This window comes from Neofelis nebulosa, chromosome 5 (genome assembly GCF_028018385.1).
Source record: "Neofelis nebulosa isolate mNeoNeb1 chromosome 5, mNeoNeb1.pri, whole genome shotgun sequence".
NCBI lineage: Eukaryota > Metazoa > Chordata > Mammalia > Carnivora > Felidae > Neofelis > Neofelis nebulosa.
In genome coordinates, this window is record NC_080786.1 from 113,468,351 (window position 1) to 113,492,579 (window position 24,229).

The following is a 24,229-nucleotide window of genomic DNA, read 5'->3' on the forward strand; positions in this document are numbered from 1 at the left end:
GTGTGCAGTGAGACAGTAAGGTAAGCCTTAAAGGGCTGTCCAGGAGCACTGATTTTCCTTCAGTAAACACCACAAACTGGGTCAGGAATAGGGCTTCATCTCTAGTCACTGAGTGACCACAGGTAAGATTCGGCACCTCTTCTGCTATCTGCAAAATAAAAACTGGAAGCATCCCAACAGCTTATGGAAGAAATGTCCTTACAGGAGTCCAGAGCAGCAGGTAAAAACAGCAGATTCTAAATTACCCACTAAAACTGGTGACTGAAGATAGATAATCAAAATCCACAGATAAGCCCCTGCCTTTACTGTTGGACTTTCTCCAACATCTTCACCCTTAAGCTTTTAAAAAAGCATTTCAGCTTACCTCTTCATACATCTTCTGGTTGAGTTACTAACTAGTAAGGAAGGGCAGCCAGGCAAGGAGCCCAGACAGGGCTCACAGTCAATTGTTAGCAACATTCTCCCCAATTAAGAGCCTGCTGGGGTAGAATGGCAGATGCCTCTATTAAAGGCATTTAAGGCTGACATAATGTAACTGTTTTAAACCCAAGAGGGAAAAAAATTAAAAGCTTACTAGGAGAATGCAATTTAAATGCTAAGCATTATTCTAAGAAAAATAGGACCTGTGTACATTTTTCTTCCTCTTTTGCAAAACGCAAAGACATTTTTAAAAAGATGGCCATTATCCCTCAAACTGAATCAAATTCACTCCCGAATAGCAATTCTGAATCTAGAAAATTGTCTTTGGGAAACAATGTAAAATGCGGTGCAGGGGATCACAAAAGATGGTTTTAAAATGATGATGCAGGAAGACAGAGAACAAAATTGTAAAGAATGATAGAGACAGTATTTTTTTTTTTTAATGTTTGTTTATTTTTGAGAGAGGGAGAAACAGAGTGTGAGCAGGGGAAGGGCAGAGAGCGAGGGAGACACAGAATCTGAACCAGGCTCCAGGCTCTGAGCTGTCACACAAAGCCCGACGTGGGGCTTGAACTCATGAGCTGTGAGATCATGACCTGAGCCAAAGTCAGCCACCCAATTGACTGAGCCACTCAGGCACTGAGACAGTATGTTTTATGAGTTTACATAAATCAGTAAAAACAACCTGCTGCTCCACTAACAGCAATGGGCTATCACCAAGTGGTCCCATTGACTAGACTTCTCATTTGAGAACATCTATTATCTCTATGCTTACAGTTATCCACCCTCTAGAGGTCTAATCTATATTTAAACTTGATTTTTCTCTAAGTTGTTTAAATTTAAATGGTTTTAATTTTTAAATGTATTTAAATTTATAGATGCATTTGATTTATACGTGTACTTAAAGGTTAGGAACATCAACATAAGTGCTAATGTGGAAAGAACAGTGGAAGGTGGTAGATAGGTAATCATTCAGAAAAAAGAATGAAGAACTACTTTAAAATCCTATTTTTCTGATACATTTTCCAGACATGAAAATAGGAATATAAACTATTAATAGTCTTCAAAACTGCAGATGACAGAATAATCTGAACTTTCCAAGGACAACAGAAAACACCAGAATTTAACTACAATTTGAGCTCTACAAATGTCTTGGCCTCAGTCCATGTTAACTTCGAAGACAGCCAACCATTTTGGGCCAAAGGCTCTTCTTAGGGGTCAATAGTAATGGGACATTCCTGCTGGGTTAAGTCTAAGGCAAAAATCAGACAGTTTCTAAAAGGAGAACATAGTTAAGAAAGAAAAAGAATACTTGAACAAATTGTATGAAAGAACTTTTAAGAAGAAAAAAACCCTCCACCTCATCCCATCAACTAAACCCCATTTTAAGTGACAAGACTAGTAATAATTAATATATACAGCACTTTCATATGCACCAGACATTATATGTAAATATATCCATCCACAACTCCTTATCCATCGTTCAGCACACAAAAACCTTAGTCTAAGTCCCCCACCCCCCCTTTTTTTTTCTTAACTCAATTGGCAGCAAAATCTGACCTGAATAGAGGGCTACTTATAGTATTTCTCCAATATGTGTGTAGCCATAAATATATTTGCTACAGTAATAGGAATGTGTTTAGTTATGGGGTGCTACTTAGAACGCTTTTGCAGTGTTTCCTTAAGTGCTATGTATGAACCATATCACTGTTTAAAATGGGGAAAATATCCCAAATCCCAAAATATATTCAGATTAGTGGATTGTGAATTTATTTACTTATTTAATCCACACAACTTCCCTTTGATGTGGGGGCTATTTTTAACCCCACTTTACAGATGAAGAATCAAGGCACAGGTCACACGCAGTAAGTGTAAGAGCTGGCATTTACAAAGTATGACCCCAGAGGCTGTGTTCTTAACCCCTACACTGTGGCTCTAACATATTCTAAATGCCAGTAGTTTTAATGGCGAATACTTCTACTGGCATGTGTGATAATGTCTGGAGCACTTGACTCCCAACTTGGTCAGTTGGGCAACGTATAAGATTCCTATTCTTACCTCTCTCTCTGGCTTCAAAAGTGTTGTCTGCCACCTGAATTTGAAGTTCTGAGATCCTAGTGAGAGTATTCTGCTAGAGGGACTACACTTATATAAACATATCTTCAATAAAATGGATAAAATTTTTAAATCTAAGTAATTTTTGACTTAGAAAAAAACTACAGACCTTTACTTTAGCAACTGTAGAGTTCTTTGAGTTTCAAATCACCATGTATATGGAAGAGGTGTTGACAATACCTCAGGGTTATATTAATTGGTTAGACTCTAAATATAACGTATACTTTTCAAAATATTCAGCAATCAGCCATGAGAACAGCCATACCCATATAGCCTGACAACATCAATTCATCTCAATCTTTGCCAAATGAACAATGCCTAGCTAAAACAGGAAATACAAGTAAGATGAATTAAAGGAAAGTAACCATAATGCATACCTCTAAAACCATTCCATTCCAGAGCAATACCAGTGTGTTGGCAAAAAGTTATGTAAAATGATACAAATTTAAATAAGGCTCATAAATGTCTAATATGACTCTAATCTGGAATCTTTTAAGTTTGGCATATTAAAAACAAAAATATATAAATACCTTCAACCTACCACGCTAATGGTAGTCTTCATGTTGCTTAGTGAATATTAATTATGGTCTATGAGCTCAATTAGTGAGTGCTTATGAGCTAAGGGCTGTACATGCAGTAGCTTGTTTAAACCTCACACTTTATTAGATGAGAAAGTTGAGGCTTAGGGTAGTCAGAAACATGTCCAGGGCCACTCAGGTCTGTCGGGCAACCAGACTTCACCAGTGAACTATAATCCTCCTCAGAAAACTGCTTTCATTTGGTTTAGAAAATCAGTTTCATTCTAGATCTACCTTTCTAATTGGTTTCCCCTTTCCACTTTTTAAGAAAATTATCTGCCCCTATTTAAAAGAAGCTAAACATTAAAAAATAATATATAGATGGATTATGTACCCATCATCCAAAATAAATTTTTTTATATTTGTACTGAATTTTATAAATACATTAACAGGTACAGCTGAATTTGAACCTCTTCTCTCTAAAGGTAATCACTATGCTGAAGATGTGAGTCCTTCCAGCTCATATTTTTATACTTTACTAACGGTTATGCATCCTTTGTTTTTATTTTTTATTTTTTTAATGTTTATTTATTTTGAGAGAGAGAAAGGCAGAGTGTGTGCACACAAGTGGGGGAGGGGCAGAGAGAGAGAGGGAGAGCGAGAATCCCAATCTTGACAGTGCAGAGCCCAATGTTGGGCTTGAACTCACGGACCTGGAGATCACAACTTGAGCAGAAACCAAGAGTCGGACATTCAACTTACTGAGCCACCCAGGTACCCCTGCATCTTTTTTTTTTTTTAATTTCACTTACAGTATCTTACCATAATACCCTTTAGTAATACATGGAACTCACTTTCATTTATTGTAGCCACTGTCTTACATTTCCTCACATGGATGTGCTGTGGCTCCTTTTCATCCATCAATAAACTGCAACAAACATCCTTATTCCACTGCCCTGCCTACAGCACCACCTCATGTAACTGACACTGTTTCCAAAAACTGTGTATGAATAATCCCACTTCTCTGCCACCAAACCATTCAAATGTTTCTATTTAAAGTAAGGCAATATTACCTAATTATTACTTTATTTTGCATTTACTTGATCACTAGTGAAGTTTAATATTTTTTGCATATCCTTTAGCCATTTTTCTCTCTTCTATGAACTATTCACATCTTCCTGCTAAGTTTTGAAATACGTCTTTCTTTTTTTCTCAATTGATTTGAGAGTTCTTTTTATATTCTGTACACTAAACCTTTGCAGGTTTTATAAGGGCTGCAAATATACCCTCCTAAGTCTGTGGCTTGTTGCGGTAGGCTGAATAATGTTCCCCCACCTCCACACCTCTCACCCCCACCCAACCCCCAAAATGTCCCCATCCTAATCCCTAAAACCTGTGAATATGTTACCTGACATGGTAAACAGGACTTTGTAGATGTGACTAACAGTTAAAAAACTTGAGGCGGGGATATTAGTCTGGATTATCCACAGAGGCCTAATATAGTCACAAGGGTCCTTATCAGAGGGAGGCAGGAGGGTCAGAGATACAGGGCAGAGAGAAGTTGGGGTGATGCACTTTGAAGACAGACAACGGCCATGAGTCAAGGAATGCTGAGGAGGTTGAGAAGCTGGAAAAGGTAAGGAAACCGATTCTCGCCTTAGCATCTTCCAGAAGGAATGCAGTCTTGCCAGCACCATATTTTTATCAGGCTAAGACCATTTTAGACCTTCTGACCTCTAGAACTGTAATATGGTTTGTTGTTTTAAGTCACTAAGTTTGTGGTAATTTGTTATAGCAGCAATAGGAAATGAATACACTTGCCTTTTCCCTTTCTCTTACTGACATGTACATTTTGTTTTAAATCCATTCTACTCCAATACTATTAGGCTAGTTTCCATATTTTCTTGTAAGTTTTGAAGTTTGTTTTTCACATTTAGGTTGCCACAATCCATCTGGAACTTATTTCTGCGTTTGGAGTAAAGCAAGATTCTAACTCTTTTTCCATGTAAAGAGCGAATTGTTCCAACACCAATTTATTTAATAGTTCATAATAGCCCCATTGTAACCTATTTCAGTCACCTTCCAATTCCATTATTTATGTAGGTCAGTTTCTATGCTATCCTATTCCCCAGTTCTGTGTTCTTCCCTTGCACCAATACCCACTGTCTTTATTACTATTGCTGTATAATGCAATATATATTTGGCAGGACAAGTGACCCTGTCTGTTGTTCTTAGTAAGAAAATTATCTTGGCTATTTTGGATCCCTATCTTTTCCAAATTTAGGATAAGCTTGTCATGTTTTACCATCTCACCCTAAAAAGGCACTATCCTAGAAAGTCAAAAGATTCTGTAAGCATCTTGCCTGAAGTTGTAATAATTTGGAGAGGACCACAACTTCACAATATTGAGTCATTTCAATCTATAAAAGATTATTATCTCTTCATCTTTTATGCCCTTCGATAAAGCTTTTATTATTTTCTCCATAAATGAATTACTTGCCTTGTGGTTTGACTTATTCTTAAGTATCCTATAGTTTCATTGGCATTTACCTTGTATCCAGAAACTTCTTAAAACTTCATATTAACTCTAATAATTTGACAACTTTCTTTCTTTAAACATTTTTTGGATTTTATCTTATTCAAGTGTTTGGGGATCCAGAATCACGAATAGAAATGGTGATAGTAGATACCTTTGTCTTCTGCCTAACTTTAAGGGGAAATGCTTCAAATGTCTTACTAGGAAGTGTGATGTTTAGTCTGCAGGGTTTTGCTGGCCTTCATTTTAAAATTGTATGCAATAGTTTAAACTATTAACTAAATATGGATTCAGCTGAAAAGTTTAATAGTAACCAAACTCGCAGACACTTTATAAACTCATTGCTTCCTTTCATTCTGTGGCTGGATTTACAGTCTTCGACTATTTATGGCTGTGTTCCTTATTTAGCATGCTTGCACAGAATCAATCACTGCCTTGCCAATTCTTACTCTACCTCTTAATATCATTATGTCATCACAGTTATAATTTCATTTGAAGTTTTTCTACAGCCTCTTGTTACAATGTTTCTTTTGCTTTGCCTGTTTATAGCTGCCAGGATTGGATTATTACTTCAAAGGAGGCCAACTTCCATGCCAGGCCACCATGGAGACACTAAAGAAGTAATGAGCAGAATGCTGCTCCCATGGAAACGCAATAAAAGGTTACCTCACACACTACTGGGCCAATGCTTAAAGCATTTATATAGGTTCCCCACTCACCTTCAGCTCCTAACCAACTGTTCTGGGGACTGTTATATGGCATAACTTTATTGGAAGCTAATCTACTATGTTACTCCCTCACACCACATGAGTCCTAATGCTGGATATATTGTTTTGCATGCCCAATTAGAAATATACCCAAGATGCTTATTTGCAACAGAACTAAAGGCTGACAAAGATTTGAAAATACCTAACAGTTTCTTTACATATGAGTTAAGTGAGGTACAAATAAATTAAGTGATTTTCCCAATATCACCTTAGTGAAAGGAGAACTATAAAATATACTCCTAAGGTCCTTTCACTATAAAATGACAGCAAACTGTCATCTGCAAAACATACTCATCTTGTACAAAGAGAAAGTCTTAAAACTCCTCAACATTATTCCATTATGACACTTTAACAGTAATTCACAGCATGTCTGGGAATGCTAACTACAGGCAACACCCTCAGAATTCTGCAGTTGTAACTAATTAAAGCAAAATCAAGAAGTTAATCCATATTCATGTCAACTCAACTGGATAGAAACATTTTCCAGAATCCCACTGGACTGTGGCTTACACAGTGACATTAATAAATCTGGAGGAAAAGGTGGGGGCAGTGGGAATGCAGACTGAAGCAGAGAAGCAGGATAGGTAGAGGGTGTCTAGCATTTTCCAGGATTTGGAGAATGTAAACACCTGGGACCCTCAGGAGTCTCTTCTGTGGGGAAGGTTAGCTGAGTAAACTAATCTCAAGATACCTACTTCATTTTACCTAGATCTTATGCTCAACAAATAACCTTCTGAGGACTATTTCAGTTTTCTATGTTCTAGAGAGGGGAAAAAAATGCTCAGGACAGAATTCTCAAGCATTCTAGCCATGAGAATCCACCTTCTACAGATTACTGTATTGACCTGGTTCATTTATCAATCTCCTAGGTCGGATCAACTCAGAGTGTCAGGGCCACCAGCGTGAAGCACGGTGGAATTCACCAAAGAAATGTTACCTGTTAAAGCCTCTTCATGGTCATCTGGGGGGTCTTTGTTGGGATGCCCAACCTTACCTCACATTCCTTCCATTTCACAACCAAACCTACTGCCTAAATATATCTTCAACAAAGACTTTTCAAAGATTTAAAAACATACCGTGTAAAAGCATTAAGACAATGAATGTGTTGTCCTTACATAAACTGGATATATTCTTTAATCAGTTCTTAGAAAAGGCTATAGCTCCCAGGTCCTTCCTAAGATGCACCTTCATCTATACTGCTTGGCTTTCACAGAACCAAAATAGTGACACACAAGTGCACGGTAAAACTTAAAAACATTTCTTCTATTTTCATTCCTTATTTTAATTATTCACTTTTGACTTCATGAGTGTAAACTCTTCAAAGAAAAACAGTAATACTCATTAATTTTGATTGATTCTAAAACTCCCTCCCTAAAAATTTAGTTGGTTTAGCTCACTGAAATAGAAGTCCTGCAAAATCCTTTCAAGATGATACTTTCATATTTAGAACTACATATACAAAATAAGTATCTGCCTGCTGGCTTGACCACTAAAAATTGCTAAGAAAATTCCTTTCCCAGTAAATGTGGACTACTTTCCAATGTCTTTTTCAACCGTATCAATACTTGGAGAGACTGAACAGACCACATTCTTTTTTCCCCCTTTCTGTTTTTTGTCCAACAGACAGGAAGTATCAATCAATAGCCACTTAAGTCTTTACCAGTTGGTGTCTAAGATGCAACTGAGAGAGACCGAGGACTGTTTCTATTTTTGTTCCTCAACCAAGACTCTATTCTTAGCCTGATACCAAGAATACTCTATCCAGGAAGGTCTTGAAATAAGGCTACATTGCTTAGGCTGGAATCAAAGTTTCTGAGTATGATCATCATTTCTGGAGTCAGCTCTGGTTGAAAGGTCTCAGTCATTCATACCATTATGCAGGGCTTCAAATTATCTCATCTCTGTGTAAACCTCAGCTTTGACCAAATGCTCCAAGGGAATGATCACAATCAGACATCTTGAAAATATCCCAGATCCTCATTACTTCCTCTGCCCAGACCTACAAACATGGAGCACAGAACTGATGCTGCAGAGTAGTGATCCTGTTTTGCTCACATCAAAATTCTGAGTAAATAGGACAGAAAGGAAAAACCACTTACTCTACAGATGTGGGTCTCCAAGGTGACCCAGGTAATTCTGCACACAGCAGGCAGGAAATCCCTAGTTCCCTCAAACAAAGGTGTGAAATCAGTACCAGTGGCCATATCAGGACCCAGGCCTTAAAGTAACATTGTGTGACTTATCAAGTAGGATAATAAAATTATCAGGTTATTATCTTTATTAAGCAGCTGCAACAATTACAACTAACACTTATAGCTAATTAACAGCTAATGTTTAATGACTGTTCACCATGTGCTGGGCATTTTATAAGCATCATTTCACTCAATATCCCAGGAGACTTATAAAGTACTATTATTTTTCATACAAGGAAACTGTGTAACTTTACTAATGTCATCCAAAATGGTTGAAATATCAAACTGAGATTTAAGCCTAGGTCTATACATATTACTATAGGTCCTGAGTTTTGAACCCTTGCTTTAAAAAATATATATGATGCATATATATATGATATATATATATTTTATATGTATCATATATATGTATATCATATATGTAAAATATAAAATATATATATATGATACATATATCAGTCTTACGTTTTGGATTTCATGAGTGAATCTCAATTTTACAGTTCATGAATAAATATTCATACTGTTATATTTACCCGTGTATCACTTCTTCCAACATCACATCATTTATGGTAATTAAACAGGACAAGAAAAAAGTCTTATAATTATGCACCCAAGCAAAGTACTTACATAGTCAATGGGCTTGAGGGATTTAACTCTAGATGTTGGGCAGCCACAGGAAGTAAGGTCAGCATAGAGGCCTTCTTCTAATACACACTGATTATTAGAAATGTCCTCTTGGTAATATAGGAGCCAGCTTAAAAACAAGCAATAAGACATTCGGACAAATTACATCAGTTGACATCTCAGGCTCATCATCATGCTGTGGGGAACCAGGGAAGGAGTAGGACATCAAAGTCATGGTGCTGACCAGCAGCAAAGACCAAGCTTCAGTTTAAAGAAACAACTACCACTATCATTTACTGACTGCTTACCATGTGCTAGACATGTGCTAGGTACTTTACCTATATTATCACACTGTGTCCTCAATTCTATGAAGTAGAAACACATCCTTATTTTTATAGGCAACAAAACTAAGTATTAGAAAGGTTAGGTAATTTGTGCAAGGTCTCCTCAACTGTTAAATGACAGCGTTGCAATGTGAAACAAGACATCTGCTTTACGCTAAAGACATTAGCTTCATTTGGTACCTCCAAGTACACAACCTTGGGATCAGATTATGGTGATTATTAAGTACTTGAACAGATTAGAAAAATACTGCTTGTGTTTCTTTTAGGAAAAACAATTAATTTGTATCCTTATTTAATGATGAGCCTGATGTCAGTGTAGGGGAGTAAAGAAACCAGACTCCTAACATCACATGACAGTAAATAAAATCTATCACCTGTATATCTGATAGCTAATGGAGATTTTTTTTTTTAACGTTTATTTATTTTTGAGACAGAGAGAGACAGAGCATGAACAGGGGAGGGGCAGAGAGAGAGGGAGACACAGAATCAGAAGCAGGCTCCAGGCTCTGAGCCATCAGCCCAGAGCCCAACGCGGGGCTCGAACTCACGGACCGCGAGACCGTGACCTGAGCTGAAGTCGGACGCTTAACCGACTGAGCCACCCAGGCGCCCCGCTAATGGAGATTTTTAAAAAGAAGTAAGCCCATTAAGAATCTTTGGCAGTTGGGGCGCCTGGGTGGCGCAGTCGGTTAAGCGTCCGACTTCAGCCAGGTCACGATCTCGCGGTCCGGGAGTTCGAGCCCCGCGTCAGGCTCTGGGCTGATGGCTCGGAGCCTGGAGCCTGTTTCCGATTCTGTGTCTCCCTCTCTCTCTTCCCCCCCCCCCCCCCCGTTCATGCTCTGTCTCTCTCTGTCCCAAAAATAAATAAAAAAAAAAACGTTGGAAAAAAAAAAAAAAAAAGAAAAGAATCTTTGGCAGTCAATTATCTTCAATACACCATTCATCAAAAACTTGGTTAAGACCTATGCCCTTTTGAAAAGAAGGAGCCCAAGGGAGAAATGAACTGGCTGTTACTACTTCACTTCTGGTGTGTTTGAGTTTTAACCCTATACTTTAAGACCAAAAGAACTGTACTCTCGCTAGACCAGGTTAACTTAGGATAACCACAGATATGCTCTGTAACATTGTAATTAGCCTCATATCTTCTATGTAATTGGACATTTTATCAAAGGTTTTCAACGTGTTAGGCATGGAGTTAGCCCTTCCTGTGCATCATTTATTTGGCCCTTATAAGAATCCTTTGAGGTAGGTACTGTTATTATCCCTCCTTTACAGACGAGAAAAATGATTCAGGCAGATGATCCAATTTGTTGAAGGTTATATATCTAGGAAGTGGTGGAACTGGTCTTTAATCCAGGTCTCCCAGGTACTCAAGCAACCACCAGCGTTCCTGTATTCTTTTATAAGACTGCAGTTTAATAAATTACACACAACACAATTTTAAATTACACACACACACACACACACACAGAGAGAGAGAGAGAGAGAGAGAGAGAGAGAGAGAGAGAGAGAGAGAGAGAATATTCCTTACATAAAGCAAACACAGGACTAATTTGTTCCAGATTTCAGTGTCAGGAAAAACACTTTCCTCCAGAAAACCTTCAATACTTCCCTTTATTAGATAATGAAAATATATGTCACTAAGTAATTTTTTATCTTAGTGGAGAAGAAACTCAGAGCCAAATACTAGTAACAAAATTATTTTAGACAATAAGAGTTGCAGATAATCTACTTAACTTATAGTACCCTATTTTATGTGTTTTAAGATTGTAAAACCCTCGTATCCTTTTTTGTAAGTATAAAAATAATAACATACACAGAGAAGTTCAAACTAGTTAGAGCTATAGAAAATCTGAGAGGGAAAGACTGGTGGAGTTAGGGTTAATCAAGAAGGTTGACAGAATCAGTATGGACTGGGTGGACTGATCCTTAAAGATATACTCAGTTTAATATCAAATGGAGGCTACAAACATATATACCAATAGGAGGCCAAGCAGGTAATATACATGAGTAGCATACCAGGTTAAAAAAAAAAAAAAAAGCTGGAAATATATCCTATGGTACACTGGGACCACATATCCCATTTACTTAACACTAGCTAATAATTGCCAAAGATGAATGCTTCTTAAGGTTATCAAATCTTTTGATTTTTTAAAGAGAAGGTGAAAAACACCCTAAACCAAAATACTGATACATTTTTGTTTAACATACTGTGTAGGCCAAACAAATAACATTGCTGGCTAGTTAGCTTTACCTGAAACCTACAGCGTTTCCTATAGAGCAGGGATTAGCCAACTATAGCCTGTGGTTGTAAAATCTGTCCCACTGCCAGCTTTAATACAAACCACAAGCTAAGACTGCTTTTCACATGCTTCAGGTTTTTTTTTTTAATGTTTATTTATTTTTGAGAGAGAGAGAGAGAGAGAGCGCACGCACACACACACACACACACACACACACACACACACACACACACACAGACAAGCAGAGGAGGGGCAGAGAGAGAGGGAGACACAGAATGCAAAACATGTTCCAGGCTCTGAGCTGTCAGCGCAGAGCCTGACGTGGGGCTTGAAACCACAAACCATGAGATCATGATCTGAGCTGAAGCTGGATGCTTAACCAACTGAGCCACTCATGCTTCAGTGGTTTTAAAAAATTAAAAGAATAGCTTGTGATACGTAAATATACTGTACAATTCAAATTTCACTGACTGGCATTTTATTGAAACACAGTCATGCCCATTTATCTATCTTCTGTGGCTGATTTAGTGCTTACAATGGCAGTGCTGAGTAGCTGGGACACAGCCTGTGTGGCTCACAAAGCTAAAAATACTTACTACCTGACCCTTATAGAAAAGGTTTGCTAACTGACCCCTGGTATAAGTAAGGAAAAAAAAAATACTCAACTGAGTAAATGTTGGAAGAGGGGAAGACAGGGAGACAGTGTAAGGATAGAATGGGAATGGATGGGAAAAATGAGACTGACTGATGGTAAGCCCTGGAAAAGGAGGCATTTAACCATACACCTGTGGGTTCAATTCTGGAGTCTCTATTCTATTCCATTGGTCTATGTGTCTGTTTTTGTGCCAAAACCATACTGTCTTCGTGATTATAGCTTTGTAGTAGAGGCTAAAGTCTGGGATTGTGATGCCTCCCGCTTTGGCCTTCTTCTTCAATATTACTTTGGCTATTCAGGGTCTTTTGTGGTTCCATACAAATTTTAGGATTGCTTGTTCTAGCTTCGAGAAGAATGCTGGTGCAATTTTGATTGGGATTGCATTGAATGTGTAGATAGCTTTGGGTAGTGTTGTTGACATTTTAACAATATTGATTCTTCCAATACATGAGCACAGAATGTTTTTCCATTTCTTTATGTCTTATTCAGTTTCCTTCATAAGCTTTCTATAGTTTTCAGCATATAGATCTTTGACATCTTTGGTTAGGTTTATTCCTAAGTATTTTACGCTTCTTGGTGCAATTGTGAATGTGATCAGTTTCTTTGTCTTTTTGTTGCTTCATTATTAGTGTACAAGAATGCAACTGATTTCTGTACATTGATTTTGTATCCCGCGACTTTGCTGAATTCATTTATCAGTTCTAGTAGAATTCTAGGAGAATTCATGTATCAGTTGTAGACTCTTTGGTGGGGTCTGTCAGGTTTTCCATGTATAATATCACATCATGTGCAAAAAGAGAAAGCTTGACTTCATCTTTGCCAATTTTGATGCCTTTGATTTCTTTTTGTTGTCTGATTGCTGATGCTAGAACTTCCAACACTATGTTAAACAACAGCGGTGAGAGTGGACATCCCTGTCGTGTTCCTGACCTCAGGGGGAAAGCTCTCAGTTTTTCCCCACTGAGGATGATACTAGCTGTGGGCTTTTCATAAATGGCTTTTATGATGTTTCCATATGATCCTTCTATCTCGACTCTCTCCAGGGTCTTTATTAAGAAAGGATGCTGTATTTTGTCAAATGCTTTTTCTGAATCAATTGACAGGATCATATGGTTCTTATCTTTTCTTTTATTAATGTGATGCATCACGTTGATTGATTTGCCAATGTTGAACCAGCCCTGCAGCCCAGGAATGAATCCCACTTGATCATGGTAAATAATTCTTTCTATATGCTGTTGAATTCGATTTGCTAGTCTCTTATTGAGCATTTTTGCATTCATATTCATCAGGGATATTGGCCTGTAGTGCTCTTTTTTTGTTGGGTCTCTGTCTGGTTTAGGAATCAAAGTAATGCTGGCTTCATAGAATGAGTCTGAAAGTTTTCCTTCCCTTTCTATTTTTTTTTTTTTGGAAAAGCTTGAGAAGGCTAGGTATTATCTCTGCTTTAAATATCTGGTAGTATTCCCCAGGGAAGCCATCTAGTCCTGGACTCTTATTTGTTGGGAGATTTTTGATAACTGATTCAATTTCTTGCTGGTTATGGATGTGTTCAAGCTTTCTATTTCTTCCTGTTTGAGTTTTGGAAGTGTGTGGGTGTTTAGGAATTTGTCCATTTCTTTCAGGTTGTCCAGTCTGTTGGCATATAATTTTTCATAGTATTCCCTGACAAATGTTTGTATTTCTGATGGATTGGTTGTAATAATTCCATTTTCATTCATGATTTTATCTATTTGAGTCATCTCCCTTTTCTTTTTGAGAAGCCTGGCTACAGGTTTATCAATTTTACTTATTTTTTCAAAAAAACCAACTCTTGGGTCTCCAGCACTGCCGCCGCCAGAGTCAGAGCTGGAGCCCGAGCTGCTGAGGCAAGATGGTGGACTATAGTGTGTGGGACCACATCGAGGTGTCTGACAATGAGGACAAGACGCACCCCAAAATTGACACGGCCAGTCTCTTCCACTGGCGGCACCAGGCCCGGGTGGAGCTCATGGAGCAGTTCCAGAAGAAGGAGGAGCTGGAGAGGGGCTGCCGCCAGTGCAGGCGCAAGGTGGCCGAGTGCCAGCAGAGGCTGAAGAAGCGGGAGGCGGCGGAGGGCGAGAGCAGCAAGGCGGAGCTACAGCGGCTGCAGGCTAAGGCTCAGCAGCTGCGCAAGGAGGAGCCGAGCTGGGAGCAGAAGCTGGAGGAGATGCGCAAGAAGGAGAAGAGCATGCCCTGGAACGTGGACACACTCAGCAAGGACGGCTTCAGCAAGAGCATGGTCAGTACCAAGCCAAAGCAGACAGAGGAGTCGTCGGAGGAAGTGAGGGAGCAGAAACACAAAACGTTCGTGGAGAAGTACGAGAAACAGATCAAGCACTCTGGCATGCTTCGTCGCTGGGACGACAGCCAGAAGTACCTGTCGGGCAATGTCCATCTGGTGTGTGAGGAGACCGCCAACTACCTTGTCATCTGGTGCATTGACCTAGAGGTGGAGGAGAAGGAGCAGGTGGCCCACCAGACCATCGTCATGCAGTTCATCCTGGAGCTGGCTAAGAGCCTGAAGGTGGATCCCCGCGCCTGCTTCCGGCAGTTCTTCACCAAGATCAAGACAGCTGACCGCCAGTACATGCAAGGCTTCAACGACGAACTGGAGGCCTTCAAGGAGCGCATGCGGGGCCGCGCCAAGCTGCGCATGGAGAAGGCCATGAAGAAATACGAGGAGGAGCAGCGCCGGAAGCGGCTAGGCCCCGGCGGTTTGAACCCCGTGGAGGTCTACGAGTCTCTCTCTGAGGAACTACAGAAATGCTTTGACGTGAAAGATGTGCAGATGCTTCAAGACGCCATCAGCAAGATGGACCACACCGATGCTAAGTACCACATGCAGCGCTGCATCGACTCTGGCCTCTGAGTCCCCAACCCCAAGTCCAGCGAGGCCAAGGATGGGGAGGAGACAGGCCCCGGGGACCCCTTGCTGGAAGCTGGCCCCAAGCCAGGTGACAAGAAGGATGTCAGCGAGTGACTCGCTCCAGCTGCCGCCTGCCTGCCCGCAGGCCCCCGTGTGCCCCTTTTCAGAAAACAAAAATAGATACCTCTCCCCAGCTCCTGGCTTCCTCCACTTTCACTGCTCCCGCCCAGCCAGGGTCAGGGAGAGAGCTGCCCCCATCCCACTGCCCCCACCTCAGTGCTCCTCCAAGTCTCTGCTTTGAGTCAAGGGCTTCACTGCCTGCAGGCCACCCATCAGAGCATTATGCCAAAGGCCTGAGGGTCCAGGGAGGGGTGGAGGTCGCTAGGCTGGTCCGTGGGGTGTGGGGAGGGTCGCCAGCCCAGAGGCCTGCTCCAGTCACTATGGGCTCTGTTTTCACTGTTCATCTGCTCTCGAGTCTTCTAATATGGTAAACAGCAATGATCTACCAATAAAGGATTTCAGATGCTCAAAAACAAACAAACAAACAAACAAACAAAAAACCAACTCTTGGTTTCATTGTTCAGCTCTACAGTTTTTTTAGATTCTATATTATTTATTTCTGCTCTGATCTTTATTATTTCTCTTCTTCTGCTGGGTTTGGGGTGTCTTTGCTGCCCTGCTTCTAGTTCCTTTAGGTGTGCTGTTAGATTTTGTATTTGGGATTTTTCTTGTTTCTTGAGATAGGCCTGGATTGCAATGTATTTTCCTCTCAGGACTGCCTTTTCTGCATCCCAAAGCATTTGGATTGTTGTATTTTCATTTTCATTTGTTTCCATATATTTTTAATTTCTTCTCTAATTGCCTGGTTGACCCATTCATTCTTTAGTAGGGTGTTTTAACCTCCATGCTTTTGGAGATTTTCCAGACTTTTTCCTGTGGTTGATTTCAAGTTGTGGTCTGAAGGTGTGCATGGTATGATCTCAATTCTTGTATACTTATGAAGGGCTGTTTTGTGACCCAGTATGTGATCTATCTTGGAGAATGATGGCCAACTAATCTTTGACAAAGCAGGAAAGAATATCCAATGGAAAAAGGACAGTCTCTTTAACAAATGGTGCTGGGAAAACTGGACAGCAACATGCAGAAGAATGAAACTAGACCACCTTCTTACACCATACACAAAAGTAAACTCAAAATGGATGAAGGACCTGAATGTGAGACAGGAAACCATCAAAACCCTAAAGGAGAAAGTAGAAAAAAACCTCTCTGACCTCAGCCACAGCGATTTCTTACTCGACACATCTCCAAAGGCAAGGGAATTAAAAGCAAAAATGAACGATTGGGTTCTCATGAAGATAAAAAGCCTCTGCACTGCAAAGGAAACAATCAACAAAACTAAAAGGCAACCGACGGAATGGGAAAAGATATTTGCAAATGACATATTGGACAAATGGCTAGTATCCAAAATCTATAAAGAGCTCACCAAACTTCACATCCAAAAAGCAAATAATCCAGTGAAGAAATAGGTAGAAGACATTAATAGACATGTCTCTAAGGAAGACATCCAGATGGCCAACAGGCACATGAAAAGATGCCCAATATCACTCCTCATGAGGGAAATACAAGTCAAAACCACACTCAGATACCACCTCACACCAGTCAGAGTGGCTAAAATGAACAAATCAGGAGACTATAGATGCTGGAGAGGATGTGGAGAAACGGGAACCTTCTTGCATTGTTGGTGGGAATGTAAACTGGTGCAACCACTCTGGAAAACAGTGTGGAGGTTCCTCAAAAAATTAAAAATAGAAATACCCTATGACCCAGCAATAGCACTGCTAGGAATTTGCCCAAGGGGATACAGGAGTGCTGATGCATAGGGGCACTTCCACCCCAATGTTTATAGCAGCACTTTCAACAACAGCTGAATTATGGAAAGAGACTAAATCTCCATCAACTGATGAATGGATAAAGAAGATGTGGTTTATATATACAATGGAATACTACTTGGCAGTGAGAAAGAATGTAATCTGGACATTTGTAGCAACATGGATGGAACTGGAGAGTGTTATGCTAAGTGAAATAAGTCATACAGAGAAAGACAGATACCATATGTTTTCACTCATATGTGGATCCTGAGAAACTTAACAGAAGACCATGGGGGAGGGGAAGGGAAAAAAAAGTTAGAGAGGGAGAGCGCCAAACCATAAGAGAGTCTTGAATACTGAGAACAAACTGAGGGTTGATGGGGAGTGAGAGGGAGGGGAGGGTGGGTGATGGTCACTGTGGAAAGCTCCTGTTGGGAGGAGCACTGGGGGTTGTATGGAAACCAATTGGACAATAAATTTCATATTAAAGAAAAAAAAAATATATATAAAGGAGGCATTTGAACTTGGCCTGACTGTGGGATTTAAGGAAAAGTAGTAAAAATATGAAACTGGATTTGGGGACATACAATTGGGCTATAACTGGTTTCTGGTCAACAATGGAAAAGTAAGATGTTACTGGAATGGTGCTACTTAGGAGACAGAATTCCTTCAAATGGAAGAACTGGCTCAAGGGAAAAGGAGAATTGATGAACCCAAGATATCTTAAAGAATGAACAAAGAGATTCTGAGGAGTTATTAGGTAAATACTTGAAACAGATCTACCACTGAACTGCACACTTTAAAATGGCTACAGAGGTAATGTGTATTTTATGAATATTTTATAATTAAAAAATGGAGGAATTATGTTTTAGTCTTGAGAATCACATATAGTTCATTTATATCTGACAAAAATCTAGTATATTGCTGTAGCTCAAAGAACACAAGATTTATTTTATTATTATTTTTTAAAGTTTCTTTATTTGAGAGAGTGGGAGAGGGGTAGAGAGAGAGAATCCCAAGCAGGCTCCTCACTGTCAGTGGGGAGCCTGATGTGGGGCTTGAACTCATGAACTGTGAGAATAGGACCTAAGCCACAATCGAGAGTCAGATGCTTAACTGACTGAACCACCCAAGTGCCCCTAGATTTAATTTAAATTTATTAAAATTGATTTAATTTAAAAAATCAAAAAGAATTGACTCTCTCTCTGCCACTCCCTGCTCACTTGCTCTCTCTCTCTCTCAAAATAAATTTTAAAAAAGGGAGGAGAGGGTACATGTGTAGCTCAGGTGGTTAAGCATCCAACTCTTGACTTTGGCTCAGGTCATGATCTCATGGTTGGGTTTGTGAGTTTGAACCCTACATGGGGCTCTGTGCTGACTGTGCAGGGCCTGATTGGGATTCTCTCTCTTCCTCTCTTTCTGCCCCTCCCCTGCTCACTTGCACGCGCGCTCTCTCTCTCTCTCTCTCAAAAAGAAAAAAAAAGAAAGAAAGAAAGAAAAAGAAAAAACAAAAGAAAAGACTAAAGCAATCCTGGGTCTAATATTTGGTGTGGGATCTTTGGAACACTAACTCTGAAATCAGGAGTACTCATCTGTGAAACAAGGTTGATTTGATAAAGAATTTCAACAAAATATATATATATTTTTTAAATTTAGGAGTACTATATCTAATCTGGACAGAAACAGAAGTTTTTTAAATAGCGTTCTATTATACTATCCAATAAACATACAAACATTCAAAATATTTAGGAAACAGTCTAAGTTATCAGTGAGAAAATAAAATGACCACAATGCTCCCCAAAACTGGCTCACTAGCATTTCGTTTCTCTGTATTACACAATGGTTCATAATATAAGCTAGGAAAAATTACTATAGGCTAATTAGCAGTTGACCAATGACTAAAAGAATGTTTTTAATTCACTGTGAATACAAAATAAACAAGTCAAATCCCTGTGAATTTAAAGCAAATTTAGTTATTGAACAACAGTAGAAAGCACTCAACAAGCATACTTACCAACCCCGAAGAACTTTAAAAGAACATGGCCTGAATGAAGTCAAATCAGAGATTTCTTCTGTAAAATCTACACATTCACCCTGGAACCCTGGTTTACTGAATGCTTTGAGCTAGGAGAACAATAACACAACAATTTAATAGGAAACGACATTATCACAAAAGCAAATGAAAACCTTTTCCTATATTTATTTAAAAAATTCAGCAAAATATGAGACAGAATTTTATCTATTACCAATGAATCGAGGTTAAGGGTGATCTGCTCTTTAAACTCCCATTGTTTGCTTCCTTACCCATTTCCAGCAATGTCACCATTTATTTACTATTTTCATCCATCTTTTGCATCAGATTCTGGGCACAGGGTCCCAGAAAAAAATTCTACCTGTAAGATTAAATCAGAATCCTTCCTCCACTAAAATGTGGTCCCTATCTATTGTGTCAAACAATCATTATCCCTTGTGGTGAGACGACATGCATAAAATAAGAAGCGATGTAGTGTTAAATACGAAGGCAGTTTCAGCTAGTATGAGGGGTGGTTAGTATTAAGTCTTTTCCCAAGTCTTGCTGATCCAGTTAATAAAAGGTTGAAGCATGAAGGCATGCCCCTACGTGGGCCTGAGAACACAGGAGCAGATGGCAGAGAAAATAATGACAACAAGATTTCTGGAAGATTTATGGTGAACAAAGAAAGACATCCATTTTAGCTAAGAGACTTCTGCTTACTGTTAAGAATATCTTAAATGTACAGCTTACTGTTTAATATATAAACACATTTCTACTTCAGTCCTTTTTGTCAAGAAAAATCCATGAAATCTCAAAGTTATTCCCTTCAGTCCAGAAATACAATAATCTGCAACTCTAGTGGCCTTGAATCTATATAATAGGAAAGAAAAAGTTAATGAGCCCTATAAATATTTCAAAATACATGGGAGCCTTGAAATAACACAGCCCACAGGTTCACCCTGCACTGACAGGCCCGCATTGTAGCTAAAAAGGCATCATAATGAGGGCTGGGCAGCATTGTCCTTTTTCCTGCTCACACTGTATCAAGAACAAGGCTTCTTTGAGCAGTTGATGTTTGCCTCCTTCATCTTCCCAAGAGCCCTCTTAGAGGCTAATGGCCTCTGAGTTCTGGGCAACTGTGTCTTGACTGTCTTCTTCTGCTCTGACATCAAAGACTAGCGAAAACCAGGGAGGTGGGGGAACGGATTCCCCTGGACCATCCGTGGCTTGCACAACATAACTTCCTATCATGAAACCAGTCTGCATTTGGAGCATTAAAACACCAGCTACTCCCTGCCTTAAGGAAGTTTCTATCATGATCCTTCTAGTGGATACAGAGGGTAGTAAGAAAAATGAAGTCCAGAACGAGACAGACCTGTGCAACAATTTCTCATGTAAGCACAATTTTATGTGTCCGGGGAAACTGCCGGTAATTTCCTTGATAAGAACACACATTTTGGTTAGTTTATACACTACATGTTTTAACTTAAAGGCTTATAAAAACATTAGATTGAGAAGTATACCACAATTTAACTTCCAAAAATGTATAGTAATTTTTTCTATATGCAAGTATTATCTTAATTCATGATAAGAGTTGGAAAAGCCACATGCAAACAGAGGTCACGGCTGTCTTGTTCACTGTGCAAATACCCGGTTTTTATACTGCTGAGCTTAAGATTTATACTTCAGTTTATCACCATGAAGCCATGAAATCCCAGACAAGTGACAGTGCAAGCTAAACATATTTCAGATGGTCTATGTTGTAGCCAACTCTAGTGTTTAATCTGTCTTCATAAGCAGAAGCATTAATTAAAATACACATAGACACACACACTTGCCATCAAGTACCTTTTTGATTCGATGGGTTAGAATGTTCTTTGCCCAAACAAACAAAAAGCAGGCTTAATGCCAATCTGAGCTTATTTTATTTTTACTCTCAAAATAAGATGTCATATGGTTCACCCAAAATTTGTTCAGCCCCAGAAAAGTAATGCCTCACTCTGATGACCTTATGAATGTCTCAACAGAACATTCTCATGATAATGTTCTGAGATTGGTCCACACAGAAACCAATTCTGTGATTATTAATTATAATTAAATTGTGGTTTCTACTCTTAGTGAAATTAAATAACAGGACCTTGGTAAAATTAAGTCCTGGGAAAAGCAGGTGGATAAATCACTATTTTGGTTTCCTTTCCAGATAAATGGACAATGTACAAAGTAACTCAGATAGGATGCTTAGAATCAAGGCAAAAATATAAACAAGAGATGAGTTTATTTCAAACTAAACCTGTGCCATTTAGGTATGGCTCAATCCCTACCAGCCTCCCAAATGGAACTGTATGGATGCAAAAAAAAAAAAAAAAAAAAGACCGCATACCACAGTTTTGCAGTGCAAACTGCCTTTTCACACACATTATCATACCTCTTTAGAACTACTCTATCAGACAGAAACTATCGAAACTATCACTACTTTATGATGAACTTTTTGCAGAAATATTTTTTATTATGTACTTTTCATTTGTGATATATGTGAATAAACGTAATAGGTCTTTAATATGACAAACTAAGAACTCAAAATTTTAATTATTGACCAAACACATAAGTTGTGCTCAATTTATTTCACACTATCAGAATAATTTTTTCATTGTAACTTTATTTATTCCAATGCTAAAACAATTTTTATGAGAAACTTTCTATCCTGCCTAAATAAGACCTTGTGCAGCCTTTTGGACCTCCTTTACACAAACATGCTCATTATTAAACAAAGAACAGTCTTGTTTCTATTTGTTTCTATTCTACTATTACATCACACTGTCTCCTACTGTCCTGTTTTGTACTCCTCACATCAAATGTTTACTACACAATTTTATTTCCCTGATTACTCGTAAAGGGTTTTCTTTACTTAGATAATTAGCTCTTCCTGAGTATTTCTGGTCTTTGGATTCTGTAAAAATGATCTGGTTGTAGCACCATGAAGAAGTGTTTTCCTCTGGTACCCTTGAATCTTACTAGCCTAAAGCTGTTACTTTCCTGTCCCCCATACAGGATAACAGTAACCCCAACTGTTAAAGATGCTGTGATCACTCTAAAATTCAATGTGGCCAAACTATCCAATACAAGAAAATATCTAGAGTTGCTTTTTCTCAGATAGAATCATATATAAAATGGAACAGAGGCTCAAAATTTAAAGAAATCAAAACTTCTACTAATAATATTTGCAAATGCACTTGAAAAAGATTCTAGGAAGAAAAAAAGGTCCTCAGTTGTATCAAAGGGAATAACTGTTTATAATTTCTAGAGAATGGTGCCTGACTATACCTCTTTGAAAGCTAAACTCACTTTTATAAGATTTAATCTAGTGAGATGTCTGATGTTCTGCTAAGACAAAGAGGTGATGAAATTATGAACATAATTCATATTCTGTTTTTATTTGGGGAAAAAAATGAAAAAATTAAATGCCAGCTGGTATTATGAAGAACTATATAATGATGCTGTATATTTTGAGTTGGCAATTAGACTTAGTGATTGATCTTCAGCCATAGGTAAAATAATAATCTTCTGCATTAAAGGAGGTGTTCTGGGTCTCAAATAAAACAGATCTCATAATAATATGGTAACACATCAGAACTAATATATTTATTAGAGGAACATTCATGATGTGTATTTATCTCTGTATACATACATATTCTGGCTTTTCCCTTCTTAGGTTGCTTGAGGTTCCCTTTAAAATCACCAGCACAAAGAAAAAAAAAATTCGACTTCAACTCTGAGATGTCATTTCCTTATTCCTCAGCGAAAATAACATCTGAAATAGTCAATATGACTATCACAGCTATTTGTGAAGGAGAAAATACTTTCTAGTTACTGAATGGAACCAGAGTGTCAGCCAAGATCCTTTCCCCTAAGTAAAAACAAGCAAAACATTCTGAAAATGTGGTCCAAGAGAAATAATAAGAGCTTTGATACTGGGTAAACTAAGGAGGCTTTGTCTTCTTCACGTTACTAAATACTCAGCTATCATATACCTGTCAGAAGCACTTATTTCACAAGGGTATGGCTGAGCCATATCCAGAAATATGAAGTGGGGCTCATTTCACTGGGCGTTTTCTGCTGCTTCCTTTCTCTTCAAGTTGGACTGGAAATACTATAAAGAAAATCCTCGGAGCAATCTGCTCCAAACAAGGAAGTCCATAAAAAAGAACAGGAATGTAGGAGGGAAAAACAGCACTTAAAAGAATGTGACTTTTATCTGCACTTAAAAACTTAGAAAATGTGCAGTTTGGAATTACCTCTGTTTAACTCTTTAACTACTCAGGTTGATTCCTGTACAAGTGATTTAAAAGTCTGCTGTTGGAGTTTTCAAAGATTCAAAATACAAATCTGGCAGGAAGTGTCTCTGAATCAACAACTCAATTATATTCAAAAAGGAAATGTTCCCAATAGGACTTGAACTAATCAGAAAATAAGAAAACCTGAAAACATACTGTTAACAGAAACATAGTTACAACGAAGTTGACTTGAAATACATAAACACTGGCAAGAACATGAAAAACATACACACTCAGAGAAAAAGATTTAGCTTCATCTAAAGCCAGCAAATGTCCAGTATTTAAGCTTAATCACTCAATTGGCTTCTTTTCCCAAATCTGTTATTTAAAGTGAGACAGAGGAAGGAAGCAATGTCTCTTATCCCCTCTCCCTTCTATGGATGTACTGATTATACCACAGGTCTTACTCTGATGTAAAATCCTGAAAATGTGGTTTGAGTGGAGTCAGATACTAAAAAATGCCTATTTTGTTATTTCTAGCTGTGTGAAATGACACTTAAATTCCAAATCTTGGCTTTCTCATCAATAAATGGGATTAGTTTTGACCTTACAGAGTTATCACAAGCACAAATTAAGCATAATTTGTAGCCTTCGATGGATCATAAACAAACGTTAGGCTCCAGAGTATTGTTCAATCCTTCAATCCATGAACACACTAGAAATAAACAAGCAGGGCTGCAACTTTGCTAGCACTTTTAGGAAATATGTGATTTAGGTA

General features: G+C 38.6%; 2 protein-coding genes across 4 annotated transcripts in view; one reads left to right on the forward strand and one right to left on the reverse strand.

The window, feature by feature from the left end:
• Positions 1-24,229, reverse strand: part of CRYBG3 (crystallin beta-gamma domain containing 3) — a 131,027-nt gene that overhangs the window by 14,818 nt on the left and 91,980 nt on the right. For all 3 annotated transcript variants that reach the window (XM_058731653.1, XM_058731655.1, XM_058731654.1), the window contains 2 exons: positions 19,181-19,290; positions 9,176-9,302 (listed from right to left, as the gene is read on the reverse strand). In XM_058731653.1, the coding sequence (XP_058587636.1) occupies positions 9,176-9,302; positions 19,181-19,290 (237 nt within the window). The remainder of the gene's footprint in view (positions 1-9,175; positions 9,303-19,180; positions 19,291-24,229) is intronic.
• LOC131512655 (hsp90 co-chaperone Cdc37-like) lies at positions 14,275-16,066 on the forward strand. Its single transcript, XM_058731663.1, has one exon. The coding sequence runs from the start codon at positions 14,285-14,287 to the stop codon at positions 15,299-15,301; it is 1,017 nt and encodes a 338-aa protein (XP_058587646.1). The 5' UTR covers positions 14,275-14,284; the 3' UTR covers positions 15,302-16,066.